This window comes from Brassica rapa, chromosome A02 (assembly GCF_000309985.2).
Source record: "Brassica rapa cultivar Chiifu-401-42 chromosome A02, CAAS_Brap_v3.01, whole genome shotgun sequence".
Classification (NCBI taxonomy): Eukaryota; Viridiplantae; Streptophyta; class Magnoliopsida; order Brassicales; family Brassicaceae; genus Brassica; species Brassica rapa.
The window spans coordinates 14,569,967-14,596,062 of NC_024796.2; the positions used below are offsets into that span (position 1 = coordinate 14,569,967).

The 26,096-nt window shown below is 30.8% G+C and overlaps 1 protein-coding gene and 1 pseudogene across 1 annotated transcript; both read left to right on the top strand.

Annotated features, from left to right (window-relative positions):
* Positions 1 to 3,283: 3,283 nt before the first annotated feature.
* Positions 3,284 to 13,318, top strand: LOC117131959 (annotated as a pseudogene).
* Positions 13,319 to 25,116: 11,798 nt separating this feature from the next.
* LOC103853442 lies at positions 25,117 to 26,096 on the top strand. Its single transcript, XM_033285211.1, has 2 exons — positions 25,117 to 25,324; positions 25,510 to 26,096. The coding sequence occupies exons 1-2, from the start codon at positions 25,117 to 25,119 to the stop codon at positions 26,094 to 26,096; spliced, it is 795 nt and encodes a 264-aa protein (XP_033141102.1).

Below are 26,096 nucleotides of genomic sequence, written 5' to 3' on the forward strand. Positions count from 1 at the left end.
TTTTTAATTATTGGAAGAATAAAGGAAACCTCAGGGTGGCCATATAGGCATGGGCATTCGGGGTTCCAATCGGGTTTCGGTTTTATCCATTCGGGTTTTGGTTTTTCGGGTTTATCAAAATCAGCCCCATTCGGGTTATATAAAAGTTCGGTTCGGGACCGGTTCGGGTTCTATCGGGTTCGGGTTAGTAAATCTTCAAAGAACCGGTATAACCCATTGTACTTTCGGGTTCGGGTCTCAATCGCTTCTTCGGTTTAAAAATACATGATTTGTACCTATTTTGTTACTAAAACATAAATGAAATCGTTTTTTTGGATTTAAAATACATGATTTGTACATATTTTAATAGCCAAAACATAAGTAAAATCGATTCAAACATAAGAAAAAACATCAAACGTGATCATTCAAAATCAAGCGAAAGATAAACATAGTTAGTGTTAAAAAGAAAACCAGATAAATGAAATCATAAAACAAAACTAAGTTCTCATGAAATGAGAAACATTATTCAATGAAAACAAAACCACAATAAAAAAACTTAGGCTTCAACCGCCACATTCCACCATCAACCTTCATGTAATAGATGATTATTTTAGAAGTTCAATAATATCTTAAAGTATTTTGCATACATATTAAGAATTAATATCATATTTAGTAGAAATTCTGTTAAAAAAAAAATTTAGTAGAAATTCTTTTTGTCATTTTAAATGTTTCGGATTTTATCGGATATCCATTTAGGTTCGGATTCGGTTCGGATAATACCCATTACCCAAAATACCAAAAAACAGGATCCATTCGGTATTTATGTCGGATTCGGATCGGTTCGGATTCATTTTTATCGGATCGGGTTCGGTTCGGATTTTCGGATTCGGTTTATTTGCCCATCCCTAGGCCATACATAACTTTATATATCCATATATAGAAACTTAAAGCTCATTAATTCTTTTTTTTGAAAAAAGGTCATTAATTGGTTAGTGATTTTGGACTATTGGGGTTGAGGTGTGATGAGAAGGAAAACTTGACGAAGATATTAGTTTGGACGACTTTTGTTGTATCCAAATTTGTGTGGGGTTTCAATTTCTTTTTCTCTTTCCCTCATTTCCATTATTCATTTATGTTGCATTGTTGTGCATTTTAGTGCATATGTATAAATTGAGTACATTTACCACTACCGTCGTCATTTAAAATAATATTATATATATAAATATATATGTATAATTTCTGGTATGTATTTTTTTTTTTTGAAAGCATTTCCGGTATGTATGTTGACAGACGAATAAAGATGTTGTCAGACTCATCCGTGCCCGGATTACATAAATGGACACATTCAGTCTTCACTAGAAAGTATTTAACATAAACAATTTGAATATATGTTTTTGTAACTTAGGCCATGAATATCGCGGATCCTTAAAGTGGTTTCTTCAGAAAATTAATGTGTGAACTCCACTTAAATTTTAACAATCAATTTCCAAAATCATGAAATAAAGATCGATCTTAGGAGAGTTTTTGCATTGTTTGCGGGCTCTACCGATACGTGGCGACCCGCGATTAATCACTTTTTTTAGACAAAAAAATATATTTAATAACCGCATAAACGGTTTTACCGTTAATCATGCTCTTAAGCTTTCAATTTGAATATGTTTTTTGATAAAACATTATACAATAATGTTGTAGAATATTAACGTAGAGACTGGGCTAATTTATAGTATGTTAATTATGATCTCTTATGAAAAAATCAGAAGCCAAAACTTTTTTTTTTTGAGAAAGAAAAGCGCATAGGTAAATAGGACTTTGAACCCAGGTCGTGTGATAAAGGCCAGAAATCCAGGTCGCGTGATAAAGACCAGAAGCCAAAAATTCTATATATGATATATTGTTAGCCATTGTAAAATTTATGTCGCGTGTTAGCGACTGAAGATTTCATACACTAGTTCGAACTTTGACACAATATCTATCAACTAAGACAAACACATAATTTCAAAGGTTAATGCAATGGAACTCTAGTTAAATTGGAATCCAATATATCTGATGTATAAACATAGTTGGTTCTGACTTAATTCTTTTTTGTTACTCATAAACAACTTTTACTAACCATCTGGTTTTCCAGACAAAGGTTTATCAGTCTATACATGATTTTCCAACCACAAAGACACTTAGAATATAACTTAGGGACATTAGACATAGATGTACAAATCTCCTTTAATATTAGTGTTTTAAACGTTAAATATTTATATTATAAATATAAAGATATCAGATTCAAAAAGTTGGTGATAGTAGTCATAGTATAATATCAGTCTATACTTGCATTTTCTGTTATTTTCTAAAATGAATTTTTAAATGTATTCAAAAAGTAGTAACAGAAAATTATATCAAACCGGTCCTGTATATATATACATTATAATAATATATATCTAACTATAGATTTTCATGATAGACTATAATAGCTAGGATGTCATTAGGCTTTATCCATACATTTTAGATGTAAAATTCTTAACAATTACATGTTCCGCGATCTTGACAATGCGATAAGGAGTAATAAATAAATATTTCTTTTTACACTTAACAAATAACTATTGTGGCAACCTGCAGGGAGATGAAAACATAAACTACAAGTTGCATGCAGATCAAGAACATGCAATTTACTCAGACAAATATTGTTTAATTGTAACTTTTGTAATAAATTAATCATCTCAAATATCTGAGAAAACTAAAGGGAGATGCTTAAAACCTGTTTAATTCTAAACGACACAATTTGTTTTTTTTCTTAATGTTGTGCATGTAATAACCATCATAACTAAAAATCAGTTATACAAATATAGTCTTTTTTTTTGTCTGCGTATAAATAATATAATCAAATAATGGACTTACATAGATGATAGATCTGACATTATATTGCTTACTACTAAGCCACGGAAGGAAGCTCAACAAGTGGGAAATAATAAGATTGAATTGCATGCGCATATTGAAAAATACTTCCGAGTTGGTTTAATTATGATTTTTTTTGTTAATAGGCATTCGATTTATTTCTCTTAAACAGACAGCTTTTTCATGTGGCCATATGCTATTATACTATCAAACAAAGATCAAAACTATTTTAAGATAGCATGCAAATTGCATTTTATATTTAAGACAAATTGGAATGGTAAGATAAATGAGAAAATGGAAAAATAGGACACTTAAAATTTGGATTTGTCCCCTTAGGACTTTATCAAAGATTTTTTTTTCTCATTAGGATTTTAATTCATGTTAATACGATTATACCGATAGATTTTTGAAAATTAATTTAATGGATGCTTCAAAACTCGATTTTTCCTTAGCTCAGTCCACCAAAAGGTATTGAATCAGCGTTTTTCTCATTAAAGGCCTCTCAAAGTTTGGTCTTATGATTTTTTGATGGATGTAGTGGCGGTAGAGGAAGAGTGAATGACAAAGAGAATGATCGGCGGGGACCTCAGGGCCGTGGTGGCAGGAGGCAAAGATAAAAGACGTGCTTAGAAGACTTTTGTAAGTGGCGGTTTAGAGATACTGTAAAGTTTGTTTTCTTAAGGTTAAAATGAATCTCTTTTTTGGATGGATGAATCAGGAAGTGTATCTTGCGACACAATGCTACTGAGCTGAGGTTGAACATGCGAGGTGATGGGTTTCTTAAAGTTGAAGACTTGCTTAAACTAGACTTGGAAACGCTGCAAAATTTCAATTGAAGTCACACACTGTTGAGAAATCAGAGATGTCAGTTTCATTGATCTTCATTGTTTTTCATGTTCATTTGATTTGTTGTAATGGCAGTTTGTGTACATGGAACTTACGAGAAGAATTTGGAATCGATCTTAGCATTTGGCTTAAAGCGTATGAATAGACTGCATGTTCATTTTTCTTGTGGCTTCTCAATAGATGGTGAAGTGATAAGTAGTAAAATTGATCTTATTTCCAGTCTTGCATAATTGCATATGCACATTAATTTGACATGATTTTGGCTATAAAGCATGAGAAGAGATATTAATGTATTGATCTTCCTAAATATCAAGAAACCTCTTGAAAGCATAACTTATAGTACGAGAACTCAAATTCAATATTGCTATGTTGGCTTAAACATTTAACTGTTGATCTTTCTGTTTAGATAAAATTTATTTCTACATTTCAGACAATAAGGTGATTCTGACCGAAAGCATTGATAGTGTAGTGCCTGTTGATTACTTCCAAAAGATAGAGTCTTGGCCTAATAGGCTATCAGTACACTTCTGATTTTTGTATGTCTTTGTATTTTGATAACCTTTTGATTGATGAAAGAAAATATTTATTCAGAGTGACACATTGCATATATGTAACTTGGAATGATAATAGATTAAATATTTCAATGAAACGACGTGGATTAATAGATTACACTCTCAAAATGATAATAGATTACAAACAACTCACTACCCTGCTTAATGTCAGTCTTTGGAGGTGATATCTGAAACTGAATCACAATAATCTTAGCATTCTTCATCTGAGTAGGTCCACCAGCAGCATGGTTCACCTTCTTATCAAAGACCAAACTTTTCCAGCAGCATGGTTCACCTTCTTATCAAAGACCAAACTTTCCACCGTGTGTGTATAATCAACAGTCCCACCGAACTTCTTAATAATGTTGATATTACGCAAATCAACAATCTTAACAAGAAACACAATCATATTTTAGTCAATAGTTATATTTAAAGTATGGGTCAAAAATACCAAAAGTCTTTGTAGGATTAAATGCTTTGGGATGTTGCCATGGGTGGTAGATTCTAACGACCGATCTTTATATTTTTATATTTGCTTGAGTTAAGGATTACGGGAGAGAAAAATGTGGGAGAAAAGATATTGTGTGAGATTTAAACTAGATTTACTGTAGATTTAGAAAAGATATTAACCGAAATAGAAGTTTTTATATTTTCGTAATTTGGTTAGAATATGTATTATGTGTAGAGTAGAGCACTGCATAGTGGATGGGAAATATATTCTTCTCCACGCGTTGTATTAGATAATAGTTACAACATGTTATGACGCATAAACATGAAAAGGTAAAACGAAAGTTAATTCTAGAAGTTATAATCAAGTTTTAGGTAGACTAGCGATATCTTGTCAGAATACAACTAAACATATTATAGCAAAGGTAGAATATATAAGAAATTTTGCATTATATACTAAAAATAAATTAATGTATAATACTTAATATCTGATTTTTAAACTAAATGACAAATCAAAATGAGTATTATATATATGCTCAGCTATGACATAAAATAAGATATGATTTTACTATTTAAAAAAATTAAACATATAAGTAGTCATGTTTTAAATAATTTCCAAATTTTTGATATTTAAAATTTTAATTTATTATTTTTTCATTATAAAATGTTAAAACATGTCTAAAATGGCCAAAATGATTAAAAATCCTAATGGGACAAATTCAAATTCAAAGTGTTTCATTTTCCAATTTCTCTAGATAAATTGGTGTTATGAAACTATGAATTTTCATGCATAATGTTTGGTTTAATTTACAAGTACGTCGTAAGAAATTTAACAATTTGTATACATACGTTAAGAAGAAATTAAGGCAGAAGGAGGAATCTAGTAAAAGTGAGGTCTCTTTTATTTTCTCCTTTGAAGGAAATTTTCATTATTCAAACAAAAAAGATATTCGTCATATTATAATGTATTGTTGTGTATATATGGAATATCGAGTTATTTTCAAATGGTTGGTGGTGAAAAGGAAAGCCGCTATAAAGTAACACTACTTAGGTTGAATGAGGAGTTGGAATCCACTAAAAGTGGTTGAATTTATGTTAAATAAACATATAAAAAGGCTCATATATACTATTGTTATTTTACACTAATCCTTTCTTTTCTAATATGTTAGATATATTTGGAGTTCAAGTGGGACAACCAACATGCTTACATTCTAGGAGAAGACATAACTCGATACGTGTAAAGAAACTAAAGCCATTAAGTGTGTGTGTGTATCTTCACTTTTATTTACCATCTTAATATTTAATTATTTGAGATATTATTTAAAGAAGAAACACCATCATTGGTGATCCGACTTGAAAATAAAGAGGTAAAACTAAGTACGATTTCCTTCAATTATTGGGATCAACTCTATTTCCCAGTTTGATTTTATGGTAGCTTCTGCCTATTCTTTTCTTTTTTTATATGACTGTCAATTTTATGTTTTTATAAATGACCGAATAAAAAACCAGACCCAGAGATATCAAATCTTCCAAAATGTTGTTTCACCCAACTCTAACTAATAAATATTGCATTTTGTGTTGACAAAAAAATATATTACATTTTGTATGAATCACGCTCAAATAGTTCATTTGTATCAATATATACACTTCACTTTGTATTTTGTACTAATAACTTCTTGATTTTAGCTCAATAATCACTCGATGACGTGTTTTACAAACTTTTTGTGAAAGATCTATTCATTCAGATACTGATGGGAAGCTATATATAGCATATAAGATACATTGTATTAGCAAAAAGAATGAGAAATGAACAAAAATGTGAAAACTCAATATTCATAAATAGATGCTTTGGATGGTGACAACAAGAAAAAAAAAGGGAATTGTATCATTTAGGAAATACATAAGAAAAGAAAAAGAGAGCAAACAGTTTGTTTTCTATGTGACAGCTATCAGTGAGTCACTAAACTATGCACATGAACAATGGGGTTCATGTGTTATTCTTTGGATCTGTCCCAGATTAAAATCTCATTATTAGTTAATATGATATTTGTTGTTGAGACCAATTAAAATCCCCAAATCCTAAATATATCCTCAGCAATAGTTAGAGACCTCGATCTAAATTTCAACATTTTATAATATAATTTAGAAAATATTAAATATAGAACATTTTTTTGCTTTGTTTTGTTACCTTTTTGGGTGCTTGAAAAAGGAAACAGTCGATGTTATTAGTCTTTCTTGTTGTTTATAGTGATTCTGAATGATTCCTAAATCCTCCGAGCAGTGACAACTAGCAAGCAGTTTTGTTGTGCCCTTAACCGATACCAACCATTTAATAATTATTAATTCAAAACTATGTATGTCACGAAGCCTTCAGTAAAAAAAATGTATGTGTATGCTTAATGCTTAAATTAAATTCATAATCTATGTACATATATATTCCCTAATTATAGCTTAAACCCCATCATGTGAAAGCTATGAGGGACCAATTAAAGCTAACACGCATCTTAAAAAGGTAACGGGGACCATTAATCAGATTCTCATTATTAGTTAATTACGTATAGTTAGGCAATAATTCAGGTTTCTAAGCATACACTTGTCAACGTAATGGTCCCCTCCTCTCTCTTCTTAATTTGCTTCTCCCATGTTATAGGCTTTTAGCTTCGAGAAATTTGTGTACTATACATTATTTAAGTCACTAAAAATATAGGTTTAATTTAATTGGGTGATTAATATTTAAGACCATGTGATTAGTGATCTTCGATTGGGGAGCAGATTTAGTTTCTTTTTTTTTTTTTTTTTGTAAACAAGGCTAGCAGATTTAGTTTCCTCCCAATTATTATCCGCTTTCAGGTTTTAAAACGTTGGGAATAAACTAAACTTTGGGTAGATGTACTTCTGCACTATTTTTATAATCTTATAAGAATTTTTTCTTTTGAAGCTTTGCACTATAAGATACTGGAGAAAGAATGCAATTTAGAAGCTAAAGCTAGGGTTTAGTTGCTTAGATCTTATAAATTGCTCTATCGGCTATTTTATACTAGCTAGTTCTGTAGATATATTCTAAGATTCCAACTAACAACTTAAATTAAGGACCTTGCAATTATATATAAATATTGGATAATGGGTAACGAATATATAAAATTAATGTTTCATTTAAATATTACTGAAAGTTGAGTGTATAACCTAATAACCAAGGAAAAACGATATAAAATAAAAATACTAAAAATCACCAAGGAACAAGACGTTTTATTTTATATAAATTTTATTTTATATACCTTTTTTTTTTTATAAGCGAAAATTGCGTCTAATAAGATAAAAAGACACATTTTCCATAAAGAAACTAATTAACAGGCCTTGTTAAAAAAATAGTGGGCCAAAAAGAATAATACATATTTGTATACATATCGTGCTATCAAATGATTTGATCACATTGGAATAATATAATCTAATGCGACAAGAGCCGTGTTCTTTTGATAGCCGCTCCTAACTAGCGGTAGCGGCAAAGAATTCAACGTCACAAAGACAAGATGAACAATTTTGTAAGTGATTTTAATTATCACAGCTTGCCGCAGCGGCTGAAAAAGGTGATGCGACTGTCGCCTATATTTACAGCGTCCAATTTCGTTATCGCGTCTTGCCGCTGTGTCTCAGTTTTGTGTATCAGAAATTTCAGTAGCGGCCATTTTAGTCTTCGGTTCCGTCAAGTTCGGCTCCATCGTAGTCTGTTTTTTCTGACGCTGACGCTGCGATCAGCGTTCATGAAAAGAACAGAGCTAAGGTTGTTCGATTCGCTCCTGGGCCATATAGTCCAAAATGTTCCGTGCCGAAAAGAGAAATTGAAGAAACGGACGGCGTGAGAAAAAGCCCTAAGACGAAGAGCAATTGACCAATGGCATTGCAAGCAGCATATTATCACCGTCTAAACTAGCCATGAGCAATCAGGTATTTCGAGTTTCAATCCTAATTTGTATCACATTCTAGTCTAGTAATTTGCAAAGTATGGATCGGAATTGGATACAACACATCGATTTCATTTTAATTTGTATCACATCTTTTTTTTGTGCATTTGTATCACATCCTAAAATCTATAAAATAATTATATATATTTTGAATTTGGATTATATCAGTTTTTTTATCCAAAGTAAAAGATAAAATTTAAAAGCAAAGCATAAGAAAAATATATTTAAATTGAATAAAAACTAATCTAACACACATAGTTGATAAAATAACAACATAGTGTTAAATCAAGTATAAAAACAATTGTTTGGAAACAAATTATGAAGTATTTAGTTTTAGGTAACTGGGTAATTAAAGTTTTAGTTTTATTTTATATATCATATCAAAATAAACATTGAATTAAGTATTTAAAACTTATGTATGTTCCAAATATTTATATTGACTATTAATTTTATTTTTTGGGTTATCCGGTTAGATTGGGTTAATAACATTTCGAGTTCCGATAAGTATTGACAAAATCTATTTATGTATTTATTATTTCAGATTGGTAATAGATCAAAATTTTCAGTTTGAATTATGTTCAGATTTCGGATTCCCGATATTATGCCAATTCCGAATCTCAACACATGACAGGATCTGTTTTTTTGGCATGGTTAAACTTTGAAACAAGCTATAACTAGAAAACGGTTTTATTTATGGTGAGAAAGAATTGTGTAGATATAAAAATTATTTGTTTTTTTTAACCTTTCATGTCGAAACACATTTAAAGAAAAATAATGTATATTTTCATGACTTTTAGTAGTTTTCATTTACAAACCTGAAGGAATTTTCTCTTTTGGTTAAATATAAAAATACCTTCGATATATTATTTCATTTTGTTATTTTATCAGCTGATTAAAGAAAAATAGGGTATATTTTCACGACCTTTAGTGGTTTTCATTTACAAATCTGAAGGAATTTTCTCTTTTGGTTAAATATAAAAATACTTTCGATAAATTATTTCATTTTGTTATTTTATCAGCTGAATTTATTCATTGATTTAAATCGAATACAAGAGCTGATACATCCAAAATATATCAGTAATAGACAAATCTAAATACAGATCCTTAATTATTAAACCAAACAATGATAATATGATAATATGATTTTTTGTACCATGATTTAGATTTAAACTCTTACTCCTCAACGAGTTTATACATGTTTTTTTTTTCTTTCTCTAGAATCAATCTCAAAACATTGAGATCATTTTTCTTGGTCATTATCTTTTTGATGAAAGTCCTCAATATTGACGATGTTCAATATCTTTTCTTCGATGGGTTCATTAATTCTCCGTAAACATGCTATACCATATAGCTCTATTTTTTCATTTCAAATTTGATTTGAATTTTATTCTAAACCCTTCTTATTCTGAAATAGACAAGTGAGTATAAAATAGAGTAATTAATATAATTGTTTATTCTTCTAATATTTTTAGATTTTTATTTTGTTTTGCAGTTTAAAATGTAGTAAGATATAATAAATTTTTGTTCCAAAATATATTTTACAGTAGAAATGGAATAAGATTGAAAAGGTTCTAATATATACCTAATTAAAAAAAAACAAAAAAGTATAATGCCAAAATATGGTACTTACCTCTTAAACAAAGCACATAAGCGATGAATGATCTGGTGGATCAACACAAGGCCCAAGATGGTGGATCTGGTGTGGTGCCACTAACTAACTAAAGCTAGTAGTTGTAGGTCTTAGCTCCCCGCATACATATGTATGTGTATAACAATGCTTTCACATTATAATAAGATTTCGTCCCAAAATTCAGACTATGTTCTACACACATGCCTAACTGATTATTTTTTTTCATTTCGCATTTCTCTTGTAACTATCATTTTTTTAACACTGGATATTATGATATTACAAACTCGGATAAATATTACAGACGATTCTACCGCCGATAATTCTACCTGCCTTATGAAAATTCACGTTTGACTGCATCACCTAAACCGCCCTATCGGATCTATCCTTGACATTACTCTTTGCGACATGCTGTAAATCTTTTGTAAGTTGTTTTTCCATTAATTCGCATAACTCCGCTTTCTCCTAGAATCGAAACTTAAAATTACTGGTGTAGAAACATTAATGAATTTTTGGTCAAACCAGGAGACCAAGGAGGCTTCCTATATCTATCATTTAAACTTAACAAATCCATTTATTCAATCAGAAATAACTATTCCAACCAGCGACTGCGTTGATAAACAAAATTGCATTTATTTTAAGTTAGTACTATTAGCTTAGCTGTGCGTTTCTAGAAAACTACAGTTAATAAGATAAGCCAATAAGGATACACATTAAACCAATGATTAAGATTTTGGGAAATTTTTTTTTTTATGCCAAAAAGATGATAACTATGTTCCATTAGAATAATTTCTAGTTTATACCACTTTTACCTCTAATGTCCTTTAGTATTTTCAAAAATAAATAGTTTTACAAACTAAATTTTTTTTAGAAAAATAGTAACTACCGATGAAATATCCATATGAATTTAGTGGTATTTTTTCCTAGTTTTAGAAATGTTTAAATCATAATTTCAAATTATGTTCTACATAAAGTAGAATTGACATTCTACGTAGATGAAACCATTTTTTGCATTGAATCTACTACGTTTAGAATATGTGATCTACGTAAATGATAGTACTCTAAAAATATTTAGAATACACATTTTGAGGTTAACCTATCGCTCTAAAATTTGTAGAAATCAGAATCTACAGATTACTATAAATCTAAAACTTGTAGAAATCGAAATCTACATATTACTATAATTCTAAAAACTTGTAGAAAACGAGTTCTACTGATTTACTGTAAAAATCAAAATCTACACATTACTATAAATCTAAAAACCTGTAGAAACCAAGTTCTACAAATTTACTTTATTCTACGGATAAGAATAATCAGTTCCGAAAAATATGGAAATAAAATATTTTGAAATATTCAGTTTCCATATATGAAAAATTGATTTTTCAGAAAGAAAAAAAATCGTGGGAAATAAATTGTAGGTTTAGGATTTTTTATTTGAGGATTTTTAATGTTCCCTTTTATTTTAATTACTTTAATTATTTATTATATTTTAATATTTACAATTGTTTTGTTAATTGTAATTTCGAATTTATAGTTGAATTTGAGGGTATTTCCATTTTGAATATAATTAGCATTAAAATGACAAGTATCAATTCGATGGTTGATTTGAAACCTTTCAAAACCATATGGAAAATAAATATCAAAAAAATTCAACCGTGGAAACAGTACTTTTCACGTTTTTCAAGAACGTGTTCGGTGAAAAAAAAGGGTTTTTGTGTATGTTTAGTGTCCTATCCGATCAACCCATGATATATTAATTATAGTTTGGTTCCACAATTTTTAATAAAAATTGATCCGGTCCATCGAAAAGAAATTATATAATAACAATAAAAAATATTTTATATGTATAACTAAAATGATCAAATATACAAAAACAATTGTCAACAATATTTATAAATAAACTCACTATGCGCAAGACGCATGTCTTATCCTAGTTGATTACTATTTCTAACCCATTGTGATAACTCATGAGTAAGACATTTCGATCACAACAACTGTCAATATTCATGCTTTAATTTAGAAGCCTAAAGAGTTTTTTTTAGGTTCACCCATGACATAATAGTCAATAAAATTTTGCCAACTTATATTATGCTTTGTAACAAAAAATACCAAAAAAAAATTTAATGTTGTTAACGCCGTCAGAAAAATCCTAAATCCTAAATATTAAACCCAAAATCTTAGGTAAATCATAAATCTTTGGATAAACCATAAACTTTTGAATAAAACCTAAATCCAAAATCTTTAGGTAAATCCTAAACCCTTGGGTAAACTCTAAACCCTAGGATTTAAGAGTTTACCCTAAGGGTTTAGGGTTTACCCAAGAGTTTAGGATTTACCTAAAGGTTTAGTATTTAAAATTTAGAGTTTAGGACTTTTCTGGCGGTGTTTGCAACGTTAATTTTTTTCTTTTTTAACAGTTACTATTATTCTTTTTTTATTTTTTTTTTACTTTTTTTATTTCAAAATTATAATACGAGTTGCCAATTTTTTGTAGGCTATTATGTTGGGAGTGAACCTCCAAGAGGTGAATCTAAGAAAAAATCAAGACAAAAAGGCATACTGATACAACCTGTCCTGGCTTAATATCATCCCACTCCTGCTTTTACATATTTGATAATGGTAAAATAAATTAAAATTTTATATTTGGAAATAAAATTAATATTATATATTTAAAAATATTATAATATATTGGTTTGTGATAACGTTGTCGAGGTATCATCATTAATTTTCACTATTTGTGATTTGTTTAGTAGTTGACATATATCTAATTTTTTATTTGATTTGCTTCAAAAACAAATATATTTAATTTTTTGGATGACCGAATAATTTATAGATATTTGTGAATATTTACGGATATTTACGAATATTTTGTTTACTTTATTTAATACAAACAAATCTAAAAAAAAAATTATACAAGTTTGTTTTAAAAAAACATACTAGATTTTGATCCGCGCTTGGAAAGCGCGGAGTTGTTGGATTATATTATAATATAAAGTTTTATTATATTGAAAAACTAATTTTTAACAGCTATATAATCTACAAATTAGTTTATTTGAGATTTTATATGTACAATTTTACGTAAGTTTCTTTTTGACATGAAAATTATATTCGGATCAAAAAACAAACCGAACCGACCCAAAATTATAGGTTTAGTTCAGGTCCAGAGAAGATAACCTATTGGGTTTTTTTTACCCGCAGGTCTTTGTTTGAGTCCGGATCCTACCCTACATCCGATCGTAAATATGTGTTTATTAGGTATATTTGGATATTCCGAATATGTTTCCGGTATTATGGATATTGTTTTTAAGTTTTTGGTTTACTATAAGAGTTTTGATTTCAGGTAAATTTTTCAAATTTAAAAAAAAATTGGGTATTTGGATAAAATTTTGGGTATTTTTCATTTCATCGTGTCAGATTTTGAATAAGATTTTAAATTTTTAGGTATTTAAACTTTTTTGGTATTTGTTTGAAGTTTCAAATACTTTTCGTGTTTCAGATATTTTTCAGATTTTTCATATATTTCAAATTCTTTTAGGATCTTAAATACCCGAACAGATGTGGATCCATTACGTCCATATCAGGTCCAACAACCTTTTGATATAGATTTTAACGTTATTGTACAAAAACATGGTTGATGAAATATTTTTCTGAGTAAATGTATCATAAGAAATAATATTAAGATCTGTTAAAAATATTTAAAATATTTTATGTTTAGAATGATTAATGTATTATCAGAAAAATAATAAATAGTTATACATAACTCCAACAACTTTTTATATTAGATTTTCTAAAACTCTTTCTTTTTTAATAGTATTGACTCTTTTGAAGTGAAAAGTATATAAAAGTATAATATCTAAACAAATAATTTTCAAAATCTTGAATAATCAATACTGATATCGTGAAGTCAGGTTAGATTTAATAGAACCAATGAATTTCTTCATTTTTGTGAAGGTAACATGAATATTCAGAAAAATCATTTTTAAATATGAAAATATTATCAAACTATAGACGGTTGAAAGTTTAGTGTATGATATGAGATTTTAGTGGGAAAGTTTATATATGATATGATTACTTTATTATAAACGAAAGAGGAAGTTAGAATGTACACATATAAATCTTGTAATTTATCTTGCTTTAAATCATATATTATATGATAAAAGTAATAATATAAAACATTAGTTTCAATACTTTTACCATTAAAAATCAAAATGATAAATATAGTAATAGTAATGATTAGGATTTAGGAGTGAGATTTAAATAAATAAAAGAATTGACTAAATTATTGTTAGAGAAATATATGGTAACATATTGTTAGTATAAATTTAAGGTAAGACAAAAAAATAATGAGTTAAATGAAAGGGTCCAAACAACTTTTATAAGTAGATTTTTTTAGACTCCTTCCCTTTTAATAGTATTGATTTCTACATCATATAAGAAAAAAAGTAAAAATTAGTGAAACTAAATGTTTGTTAAATTTCATAAAACATAAATTTTAGAAAATTGTAGTTTTTATAAATATTTTATATTTCTTTCTTAATGTAATACTCTTAAGTAAATTTATATATGAAATTATTAAAATTATATATTAACATAAAAATTATATAAATTATATACTTACAACTCTCTATTTATTTTGTAGATATACTTCTATTTCTATTTAAAAATAACGGAGCAGAGCAGATATCAGATTCTGAAATATTTAGTATTTGTGAGTTGTTTCGTTTTTAATTGATATTGATTTTTAATATTTGTTTTGCTCCTGAGATTTACGGATATCCAGATTTTTTAGATCGAATCAAGTCAGATAACGAATCAAATCAAATTTTAAGGATAAAAATTTCCACCCCTAATCATTGTAGTTCAAAATTCAAATCCTTGTAAGCCATTCTGGTCTAAACACATGCTGTTGATACAAAAGAAATATAGGGGAGTTTGCCAAAAATGACTCAAAACTTGATTTTGAATACAAAAGTGTACCATAAATTCAATCAAATGCAAAAATAACCCAAAAGCCTAGTGAAACTACAACAGTCCCCTTATGAACAAACAAAAAACATGTATTCAATTTTACCATTATAACCCTCCGTTAGAGTAGACTTTTTTGTAAGTCTTCTCTACGATGACTTCTTTGTAAGTTTTCTCGTTCAGTAGATCTTAAAAATAATTTTATAAAAAATATTTTGATAGGTAAAACATTGAAATCATGTAATAATAAACATTTATCAATGGTGTAAATTTAGTTCATCTGAAATTGAATTATTTTCAACATAGATGAGTAAATGTGTCTTGACTCATGAGTTATTGGTTTAGAGTTTGGTAACAAATGTTATATTATTGTATGTATCTTTAGGGTTAGATTCCGAAATCTTACCTTCATTTTTTTCTTTTTCAAATTGACTCATATAAGTTTAGTAACTATCTAATAACTTGATTTATACACTTTCTAAGTTTTTTTTTAAGTTTAAGAAAATATTTTTTACTTAGTTAATTGATTTTAGGGTCTGAAAGACTCACAGAAGACTTAAAAAGAAGTCTTCATGCACATTCCGCCTAATTTTTAGTAGAATTTATGGTTCCCGCCTAAATTTTGGAATAATTTAGGTTTTCCGCCTAAATCAAAGTCTTCATAAGTCTTCCAGGAGTCTTTCATAAGTCTTCCAAGAGTCTTCCATAAGTCTTCCAGAAGTCTTTCATATGTCTTCCAGAAGTCTTCTAGAGAAAGTCTTCTCATGGATTAGATCTTAAAAAGAATTTAAATTTTTTATAAAAAATATTTTCATGGGTTAAAATTTGAAATCATGTAATAATAAATATTTTTCAATGATGTAAATTTAGTTCATCTGAAATTGAATTATTTTTAACATAGATGAGTGATTGTATATTGGCTCATGAGTCATTGGTTTAGGGCTTGGTAACATATGTTATAGTATTGTATGTATCTTTAGAGTTAGATTCTGAAATCTTTCCTTCATTTTTTTTCTTTTTCAAATTGACCTATATATGTTTAGTAACTATCTGATAACTTGATTTAAAATTTTAAACACTTTCTAAGTTTTTTTTTAAGTTTAAGAAAGTATTTTTTGCATAGTTAATTGATTTTAGGGTCTGGAAAACTCACAGAAAACTTTAAAAAAAGTCTTCAGACACATCCCACCTAAATTTTAGTAAAATTTATAGTTTCCGCCTAAATTTTGGAATAATTTAGGTTTCTCGCCTAAATCAAAGTCTTCCATAAGTCTTTCAAAAGTCTTTCATAAGTCTTTCATGAGTCTTCCAGAAGTCTTCTATAAGTCTTCTAGAAAAAGTCTTCTCATGGATTAGATCTTAAAAATAATTTAAATTTTTTATAAAAAATATTTTCATGGGTTAAAATTTGTAATCATGTAATAATAAACATTTCTCAATGATGTAAATTTAGTTTATCTGAAATTAAATTATTTTCAACATAGATGAGTAAATGTAGATTGGTTCATGAGTCATTGGTTTAGGGTTTGGTAACATATATTATAGTATTGTTGGTATCTTTAGGGTTAGATTTGAAATCTTATCTTCATTTTTTTTCCATTTTCAAAGTCTTACGTAAGTCTTCCATGAGTCTTACATAAGTCTTTCAGAAGTTTTGTGGGTCGAAAATATTTAACCTAATTGGAATTTTTATCTAAATATATAAAGAAAATTAACACATTCTCTTTCTTCCTCTCAAATAACTGCAACAAAAATGTAATGTTTCTCACTCCCAAACTCTTCAACCTCTCTCTAATCTCTTTTAACATCAAATCACCAAACTTTATAATTATTTCTCATTTTTTCTTATGTCTTCTCACTAATTTATATTTTTTTTACAGGTTTTTCATTACATGATTCTCATCTTTCACTCTTTCAAAGGTAGATCTCTAAATTTTGGATATGAATTTGTGTGTGTTTATATGTTAGATTCTAAAAAGCTAGAGAGTCAACATATTGTGACTGTTTGTTTATTTTGTAAGCATAAAATTTTTATTTTGAAGTTTTTCTTTATTTTGAAGTCATTTGAATGTTTTTGAATTTGCAGGTTTTTTCCAGATCTGAGAGACTTTGAAAGACTTCTCAGATGACTCTCGGAAGACTTCTCAGAAGCCTTCTTAGAAAGTTTTCTAATGCATTTTATGCTAGAAGACTTCCCACGAAGTCTTCAGGAAGTCTTCCGAAATCTTCTGCCTAAAGTGGTATAAATTTTGGATATGTATTTTGTGTATTTTATATATTAGATTTTAAAAAAATTATAGATCCAACCTAATGTGACTGTTTTGTTTATTATCTAAAAATTTATTTTTGAAGTGTTCTCTATTTTGAAGTGATTTGAATGCTTTTTTTGAATTTGCAGATTTTTCAAATCTGAGAAAGATTTTGGAAGACTTCTGAGATAATTCTTGGAAGACTCTCGGAAGACTCTCAGAAGACTCTCGAAAGACTCTCGGAAAACTCTCGGAAGACTCTTGGAAGACTCTCAGAAGACTCTCTGAAGACTTCTTGGAAAATCTTCTAATGTATTTTATGCTAGAAGACTTTCCACGAAGTCTTCAGAAAGTCTTCCAAATTCCTCTGCCCAAATGAGTCCAAACTTATCTATGTTGAGGAATAATATCTAGCTGTGTAATAATTTTTTTATGGTCTTTTTGTATGTGAATTATTTTGTAAACTTTAAGAGATGTTAATCAAAAAAATGCTAAATATGTTCATGTTTTGCCAAAAATGGTTAACTTCATTAAAGTTATTGATGCAACATACCAAAAATATTTTAATTACTCTACCCACACATAACAAAACACAACAACAAAAAAACTTAGTAAAATTTGCTAAAACTAAGAGAAGCCTTCTCAAAAAACCTTAGTCAAATTCACAAAAGATCAAAATTAAATTTTAAGCGAAAGTTAAAATTTTAAATCTCATGGACGTTAAAAATTGTATCTTATGAGGAAGACAACACAAACATAATACATCAACTTAATAAAACAAAATCATCGGAGAAGACTTCTTATGATGTCTTTTACAAGTCATCTATGAGTAAGATTTACGGAAGACTTCTCCGTTTAGCTAGAAACATTATTAAACATCAATGTTTGTAACTTCATAATTATCACCAATTAAGTTATAAATTCGACTCAGTAATCCCAATATTGACTAATAAACATGAATTAGCAAGAAGATATTAAAAATTCATTTTAATTCTTACTCTGTGTAGACTTCAAAATAAGTTTTCTCTGTGTAGACTTTAAAATAAGTCTTCTATTTAGGTTATTTTTGCAATTGCAAATTTACGAAGGAAGACTTCTTAAAAAGTCTACTCTACAGTACATAAGACATCTTCGGAAGTCTTCCTTTATAAATATTGACTTACATTTGAGACTGAAATTTTTTCGAAATTCCCAGAGAAGACTTCTTCGGATAAACATGTTACTTTTGAATTTGACCGAAATTAGTCAGAATTTTGACTTTTTGTAGAAGACTTATAGGGAAGTCTACCTGGAGAATACTTCAAAAGAAGTCTTCTCTAAGTCTTCCGGAAGTCTTCTCAATATCGCAAGAAGTTCGCTAGATTAGTTTTGCAATTGAATAAATTTGACTTTTTGAAAGAAGACTTTTTTAGAAGTCTTCCGTCAGATGACTTATTTAGAAGTTTTCTCTCACGGGCAAAGGTTGGACCAAAACTCATAATTGATTTAAATGTTTTATTATTATTTTTTAATTGCAAAAGTAACCCACGCAGACATCTTCCGGCATTGAGAAAACTTAGGGAAAACTTTCAGAAGTCTTCTACAAAAAGTCAAATTTCTGACCAACTTCGGTCAAATTTAAAAGTAACTTGTTTATCCGAAGAAGTCTTCTTTGGGAATTTCGAAATTTTTTATTTACAAAGAAAAGTTAGAAGACTTCTCTAGAAGTCTTCTATTAAAAACACACAAATGGTCAATTGCAAAAATAACATATGCATTGACCAGAAGACTTCTAAAGAAAATATAATGTAGTTCGCGATTTCATACCTTGAACTCGTGAGATGACTTTGATGGTTTCTCCAATCACCCAAAACTTCACCACAACAGTTACATACTCGTTAATCACCAAGAATCATGAGCTTGATGAACCTTACATAATGTGTAATCAAAATCTTCAGTTTTTTGATGAATTTTGAGAGAAAGTGTAAGATATGTGGTTTCTGTGGATAGGAAATGAGAAAGGATGAGAAAAAAATCGAAACTTTAGGACTTTAACACTCTCAATTTGGTAGTTCATGGTGATTGAGGTATTTATGTCAATGACAAAGTTGTAAATATTTGGTGAAGATGATGATGGTAGTAAGTTAAGGTAAATGCACCATTTTCGAAAAAAAAAGAAAAAAAGAATAATGGTATTTTCGTGAATAACTAGAACTTTTAAGATGAATAAGACAAAACAAAATTTCATAAAAAAAACATAGATTATTTTTGGGTTTGACTTGAAATTTTGAATGACTTTTGAAAGAACCCCATAATTATATTTGCATTCAATGAAAAGTCGTTGCCGCAAAACAACAAAGATCAACATCATTAATAGGGTGAAAGTGAACTGGATAACTGTCAAAATGAACTTATTGATAACGGTCAAAAATGAACTTAGTTATAGTGTTATACACGTTCATGGTAAACAGTGATATTAGACGTCTTTAGTGAATCCCTTATATACTAAAGCACAAGTCACATGACCAATCAAATTTAAACACATGGCAATACAATTAAAAAAAACAAATGCAGAAAATAAAATTTAAATGTAAAAAAAAAACAGCTCTGTTTTTAACTGATTCTATTTACTTTTGATTTAAATTAAAAATCCTTAATATTTCTAACACCATGATCTCTTCACGATCTTTGAAACAGTTGATTTTTTTTTAATAGAAGACGATTCTGTAAAATTCAAATTCATCTCTTCCTGCATTTTCCTAATTATTTGGAGTGGCTCCACTGATTCTCTATCTTTCGTGAAAGTGTTGAAATTTCAATTTTTTTAATTTCTGACGATTGTATTAACACTCTCGGCTCTGCTGGATACAAATAAAAAAAACAAAAAATTTCTATAGCAAAGCTTCCCGCAAAATTGATAATTTCCTGGTTAGTGAGGCTAATAACTCCCCCACTAGAGTCAAATCGTAGTTTGTTTCATGTTTCGTTGTTTATGAATCTTTTTCTCCTCTAGCCTATTTATAATTATAATTTTTTCTTTTGCTTTCTAGATATTGGCAAAATCTACATACTTCTCTGCAGTAAAAGGTAAACCCAATAAATTAGGTCAGTTATGTTTTTAATTAAAAGACTAAATTGGTTTTCAATATGCTGGCACATGATTCTTGGTTGTGGTCGTGGTAATTCAAGGAAGAGAAGTAACAAGATCAACTTAAGAAGCACCTCAAGAGAAAACAAAATGTTGTGATAACAAGAAGATAGAAAATGAGGATTAAGAAAATCGAGTGGTAGAAAAAATGAGGATTCATGTCTACCTCTGTATCAAGATCTAACTTCAGGTTGGTCTTCTTATTTTTGTGTGGTGGTATTATTTTTTGGATCAACATACGTTTTTGTAGATTTTCTAAGAAACAAAAACTTTAGGATAAAAAGCATTGAAAATGAAAACGAAAATAATAAAGCAAGATAGAAAACAAAAATATATATAGGAAAAGAGCAAAGAGACGTCAATTATCTACAAAATTTAGAGTTAATATCTTAATTGTATGTGTGCTAGGTATATGTGTTTCCCTCATTTTCATATTTAGTGATTTGGATTTTGGATTAAGCGATCAATATTCTACATGCATTTAGGATCCATATTGGGCTGATATAAATTATAAATATAAAAATTTTCTAGGATAGCCATTTTTAAGTTTTTGTCATAAAAATAGCCTTCAAAAAATAAAATGACAAAAATAAGTTTTATTAAAGGGTAAAAATGTATTTTTACCCTAAAGGTTAATTAATTTAGATTTAGGATTTGGGGATATGGTTTCAAATTAAAAAAAAAAAATTAAAAATTTTAAAATAAAAAGGTCTATTTTTGTCATTTTTTTTCTTGAGTGTTATTTTTGTGACAAAAACTTACAAAAATCTATTTGAGAGAATTGGTTTCAAAAGTTTTTTTATAAGTCTACCAATAACTCTCAAAATAACATTATTATTCATTGTAATTTTGAAATATATGTATATAATAATAAAAAAAGTATAATGTCCGTGCGTACGCACGGGAGATAATACTAGTGTTTGAATATAGCTTCACCAGTTATTTATCTCGAGATATCGTGTATGTAAAATAAAACTTTTAAATGGCACAAACGATTTTATGAATTGAAGTTCTAATAACAGAGGGTGGAGACAAACGAAAATACAAGAAGAGATGACTTAACAGTCAACAGAAATTATATGAAAACGAAAATTCAAGTTCTAAAATATAGTTGTCCCATCTTAGTTTCATTCCAAATCTAGGACACTGCGAGAAAAAGTTGGGATTATGGACATTCCCAAATCTTTAAACATAATGTAAAGAAAATTAACCAATGAACAAACATAAAACATTAAGTCTGGAAAGGAAAAGTTTAAGTTAACAGCCCCCTTCTCTATCACCCTAAGAGCACTTGCAACGGGGGATGACATAGAGTCCTTAAGCCCGGTCCGTTGCAGATTTTGGATTTTTTAATTAATATAAACCCAGCCCATTTGACGGATTGATCCGTAAATAGCATTTTGACGGACCCGGTCCGTGGGCGACGTGGCGGAAAGAGATTGGACGGAGGAGCGTTTGTGTTTGGTATTGGCGAAAAAAAACCTCATTTCGACGAAAGCAAAGAAAAAAAAACCTCTCAACTCTCCAGGGCGATTTGTCGGATCCCACCGTCGCGATTCAACTCCGTCTGATCCTCAAGGTAAGTAGAAGCGTTTTCTTTTCAATCGATCTCCTGTGGTTGTTTCCATTTATATTCAATAGATTTGGGATCGTTTCGTATCAAAATTAGGGTCCGAAAAAAATCTACGATTTGGGGATTTTTTATATTAGGGTTTGAAAACCCTTTTGGGTCTCGATCGCTTTTGGGATTTGAAAACCCTTTTGGGTCTCGATCGATTTAGGGATTTGAAAACCCTTTTCGGGTCTCGATCGATTTAGGGATTTAAACATTGTGCATTTTTTCCATTCGATTTAGGGTTGCAACTCTATTTAGTGTTGATATGTTCGTCTTTCTTATTGTTTTTCAAAATTAATGCTAATTTTTGTGTTTTGCTTGTCTCTTTCTTTGCAGGTTAACGAAAATGGGAAGGTATAGCTATAGCCAGCAAGTCCTCATCATCAGCGTCCGTCGACATCACCTCACTTCTCGAAGCTGAAGCTCAGGGTTACGCCGATGAAGCTCAGAGTAGCTTCGATAATGGAGAGCCGTTTCAGAACCAACCTCAACCTGAGGGGGATGATGGCATCCCGACGATCTGCTACTGTGGGAGTGAGCCGGTTGTTGCTACAGCCTACACGGAAAAAGATCCAGGCCGTAGGTATTTCACCTGCAACAATGTCGTTGATGGAGCCACTCACATCTGGAAGTGGTGGGATGACGCGGTCATGGAGGAGGAGAGGGGGACTTTCAGACGGAGATAAGACGGCTTAAGGAAGCAGTTGCAGAGAGAGAGCAGAAGCTGCTGCTGCTAGAGAAGATTGTGTACGACGCAGGAAAGGATACACACGAGTTAAGCTAATGGTGTGCCTGCTAGTGGTCATAGGTTTGGTAATCTTGGTTCTACATGGTAAGTTCTCGACTTATTTGGATTTCATTTTCAGTTTATGCGTTTGTATAAAACATTTGACGACTTAATGTTACTTGTTTGCAGGAGTAGCTTCAAAGGCTTCAAGGTGGGAGTGTTCTATCATGTCCAATGGCGAAAAAGTAAAGGTACTCTGCTTTTCTTTTCTATCACTTTGACAATGTATATTCCGTAACAAAAAAAAATTCCAATAGTTTTGTAGATTAATTGAATGATTTTTGTAGGTAGATAAAAACCCGTGTGATTTGATTGGATGGTGTTTGGTTAAATAGCTGTTATAGTACATAGGATTATTGATGGTGTTTGGTTAAATAGCTGTTTATAGTACATAGGATTTATGAATGGTGTTTGGTTAAATAGCTGTTATAGTACATAGGATTTAACTAGGACTGTATTAAAATGGTACTGATATTGTTAATTGCTTTTAGTTTGCTTCCTATCTTCCTAACTGCTCAGATTTGATAGGGTGTTATTGTATAATAAATTAGAACTTTTATTACTTAAGGCTCTGTGTAACTACTTGAGTAACACAGAGCATTTTTTACAGCCATGTCGGGTTATAGACACCTTCTGTACAGTCCAATCCCAGTAGATCTTGAATCACCCGAGCCTTTTTGGCTCGGGTCTCAAGCTCCTGATGATTCTCCTAGCGAAATCTCTCCTGAGTGTCCTAGCCAAATCCCTCTTGAGTGTCCTAGTCAAGTCCCTGGTCAGTCTCGTAGGCAAGTCCCTAGTCAGTCTCGTAGGCAACGTCCCTGAGGAGTCTGTTAAGACCTTTCCAGATAGAAGAAGGAAATATACACCCAAAGAGGATAGGATCCTTATTGGTGCTTGGCTTAACAAAACAGTAAGGAACCCTCTCGTAGGCAACGAGCAGAGAGCTGTTGCTTTCTGGAAGCGTATTGTAGACTACTACAAACGCCAGCCCTCAGCTCGTTGGGGAAGTACCGCGGGAGGTTACTTCTTGTAAGCAGAGGTGGTCTAGGATCAATCAGAAGTATCCGATTCACTGATTGCTAACCAGGCGCAGAGGGAGCAGAGAAACAGGAGCGGCCAAACCCCAAAATGATGATGATGTGATCAAAGCTGCTTACGACATATTCTTTCACCAAGTACGATACCAAGTTCAACCACTCGATCACTGCTGGAGAGAGCTCAGGCATGAGCCGAAATGGGCCTCCACATATATGGCTAAGGATGGTGGAATGGAAAGGAAAAGCGGAGGCAGGTGGTGGCTCTGACGGACCAGAAGAAAATGTTGTTGGAGAAGATGAGGATAGACCCGTCGGGGTAAAGGCTGCGAAAGGTGCCAGTAAGAAGAAGAAGAGTGGTCGAGATGAGGAGTTGTCTAAGCTACAAGGCGTTTTGGAACTTAAGGGAAACACTTTCTAGAAATAAAGTCCTTGATCGCTTGCTGGCCAAGAAAGAGCCATTGTCTGAGATCGAAACAACACTAAAAATGACGCTTATGTCTGACATGTTATGATGTGTACTGTGTGTTCTTTGAGGTCACTTGTAGGAAAAGTTAGTACTTGTTGTGTGATGTGTTTACTTGCTTAGTTGTTACAGCTAAACTAACCATTTTTTAAACGTGTTGTTGCAGGTAGTTCTTTGAGGTCACGGGGAGTTGTCACGGGTGGATTTAGAGTACTGAGAGCATTTTGGGGTATGTAGCTCCCTGCTCATTAAGTCACGGGGTTTTCCCTTCTTGTAGTATAAGTACTCGGATATGTATGTCTTTCTCCTCAACATCAAAACCTTATCATCAAAAACCGTTGTAAATTTTGGAACGAAAACCATTGTAATATTTCAACGACGACCATTCGACATATTCGATATCAAACTTTCAGACGCCGATTCCGCATGAATAAGGGATTATTCATGCGTATTGTCGATGGCCTTGAACAATTTTGCTTATGAAATTCGGCTGACACGGTGACAATATCTCAGACTTGGTGAGAGCACTGCACTTTCTTGTTTACATCATTTCCACTGATGGATAATACAGTTATTCGGAGATGAGTATCTGCGACCACCCACAGCAGAGGATCTTCAACGACTACTCGATAGGGGGAGAAACGAGGGTTTCCTGGGATGGTCGGGAGCATGACTGTATGCACTGGGAGTGGAAAAATTGTCCAACCGCTTGGAAAGGACAGTACGCCCGTGGCCACGGAAAACCGACTATTGTTCTAGAGGCCGTAGCTTCACAAGATCTTTGGATTGGCACGCATTTTTTGGTCTTCCAGGTACCTTAAATGATCTTAATGTCTCGATCGATCTCCTGTGTTTGATGACCCTTTAGAAGGTCGAGCTCCCAGTGTGAGGTTACATGGTCAACAACCACATGTATAGGTTGGCATATTACCTCACAGATGGTATATATCCGCACGCATTTTTTGGTCTTCCAGGTACCTTAAATGATCTTAATGTCCTCGATCGATCTCCTGTGTTTGATGACCTTTTAGAAGGTCGAGCTCCCAGTGTGAGGTACATGGTCAACAACCACATGTATAGGTTGGCATATTACCTCACAGATGGTATATATCCAAAATGGTCAACATTTATCCAAACTATCGCACTCCCTCAAAGTCCTAAACAACAGTTATTTTCTCAAGTTCAAGAATCAGTCCGAAAAGATGTCGAATGTGCTTTTGGAGTATTGCAAGCTCGGTTTGCGATTGTGAAAAACCCGGTTCGTACAATGGCCAAAGAGAAGATAGGGAAGATAATGAGAGCATGTATCATACTACACAATATGATAGTTGAAGATGAACGAGATGGTTATTCAATGCGGTACGATATTTCAGAATTTGAAGAAGGAGAATCTTCCAGAACTTCGGAGGTCCTAAACGCAAACCCTACACTAAACGAAATCCCGACAATTCTCAATAATATATTTCCCAACCGAAATGATCTTCGTGATAGGCAAACTCATGAACGATTGAAGAATGATTTGATCGAAAACATTTGGAATAAATTTGGCGATGAAGATTAA

What these genes read in the sequence shown, in the direction of transcription:
- LOC103853442 (XM_033285211.1), top strand. Translation starts at nt 25,117, where the DNA reads ATGAGTATCTGCGACCACCCACAGCAGAGGATCTTCAACGACTACTCG. An exon ending in TTCACAAGATCTTTGGATTG is followed by an intron (nt 25,325 to 25,509) that starts GCACGCATTTTT and finishes TTGGTCTTCCAG; the next exon opens with GTACCTTAAATGATCTTAAT.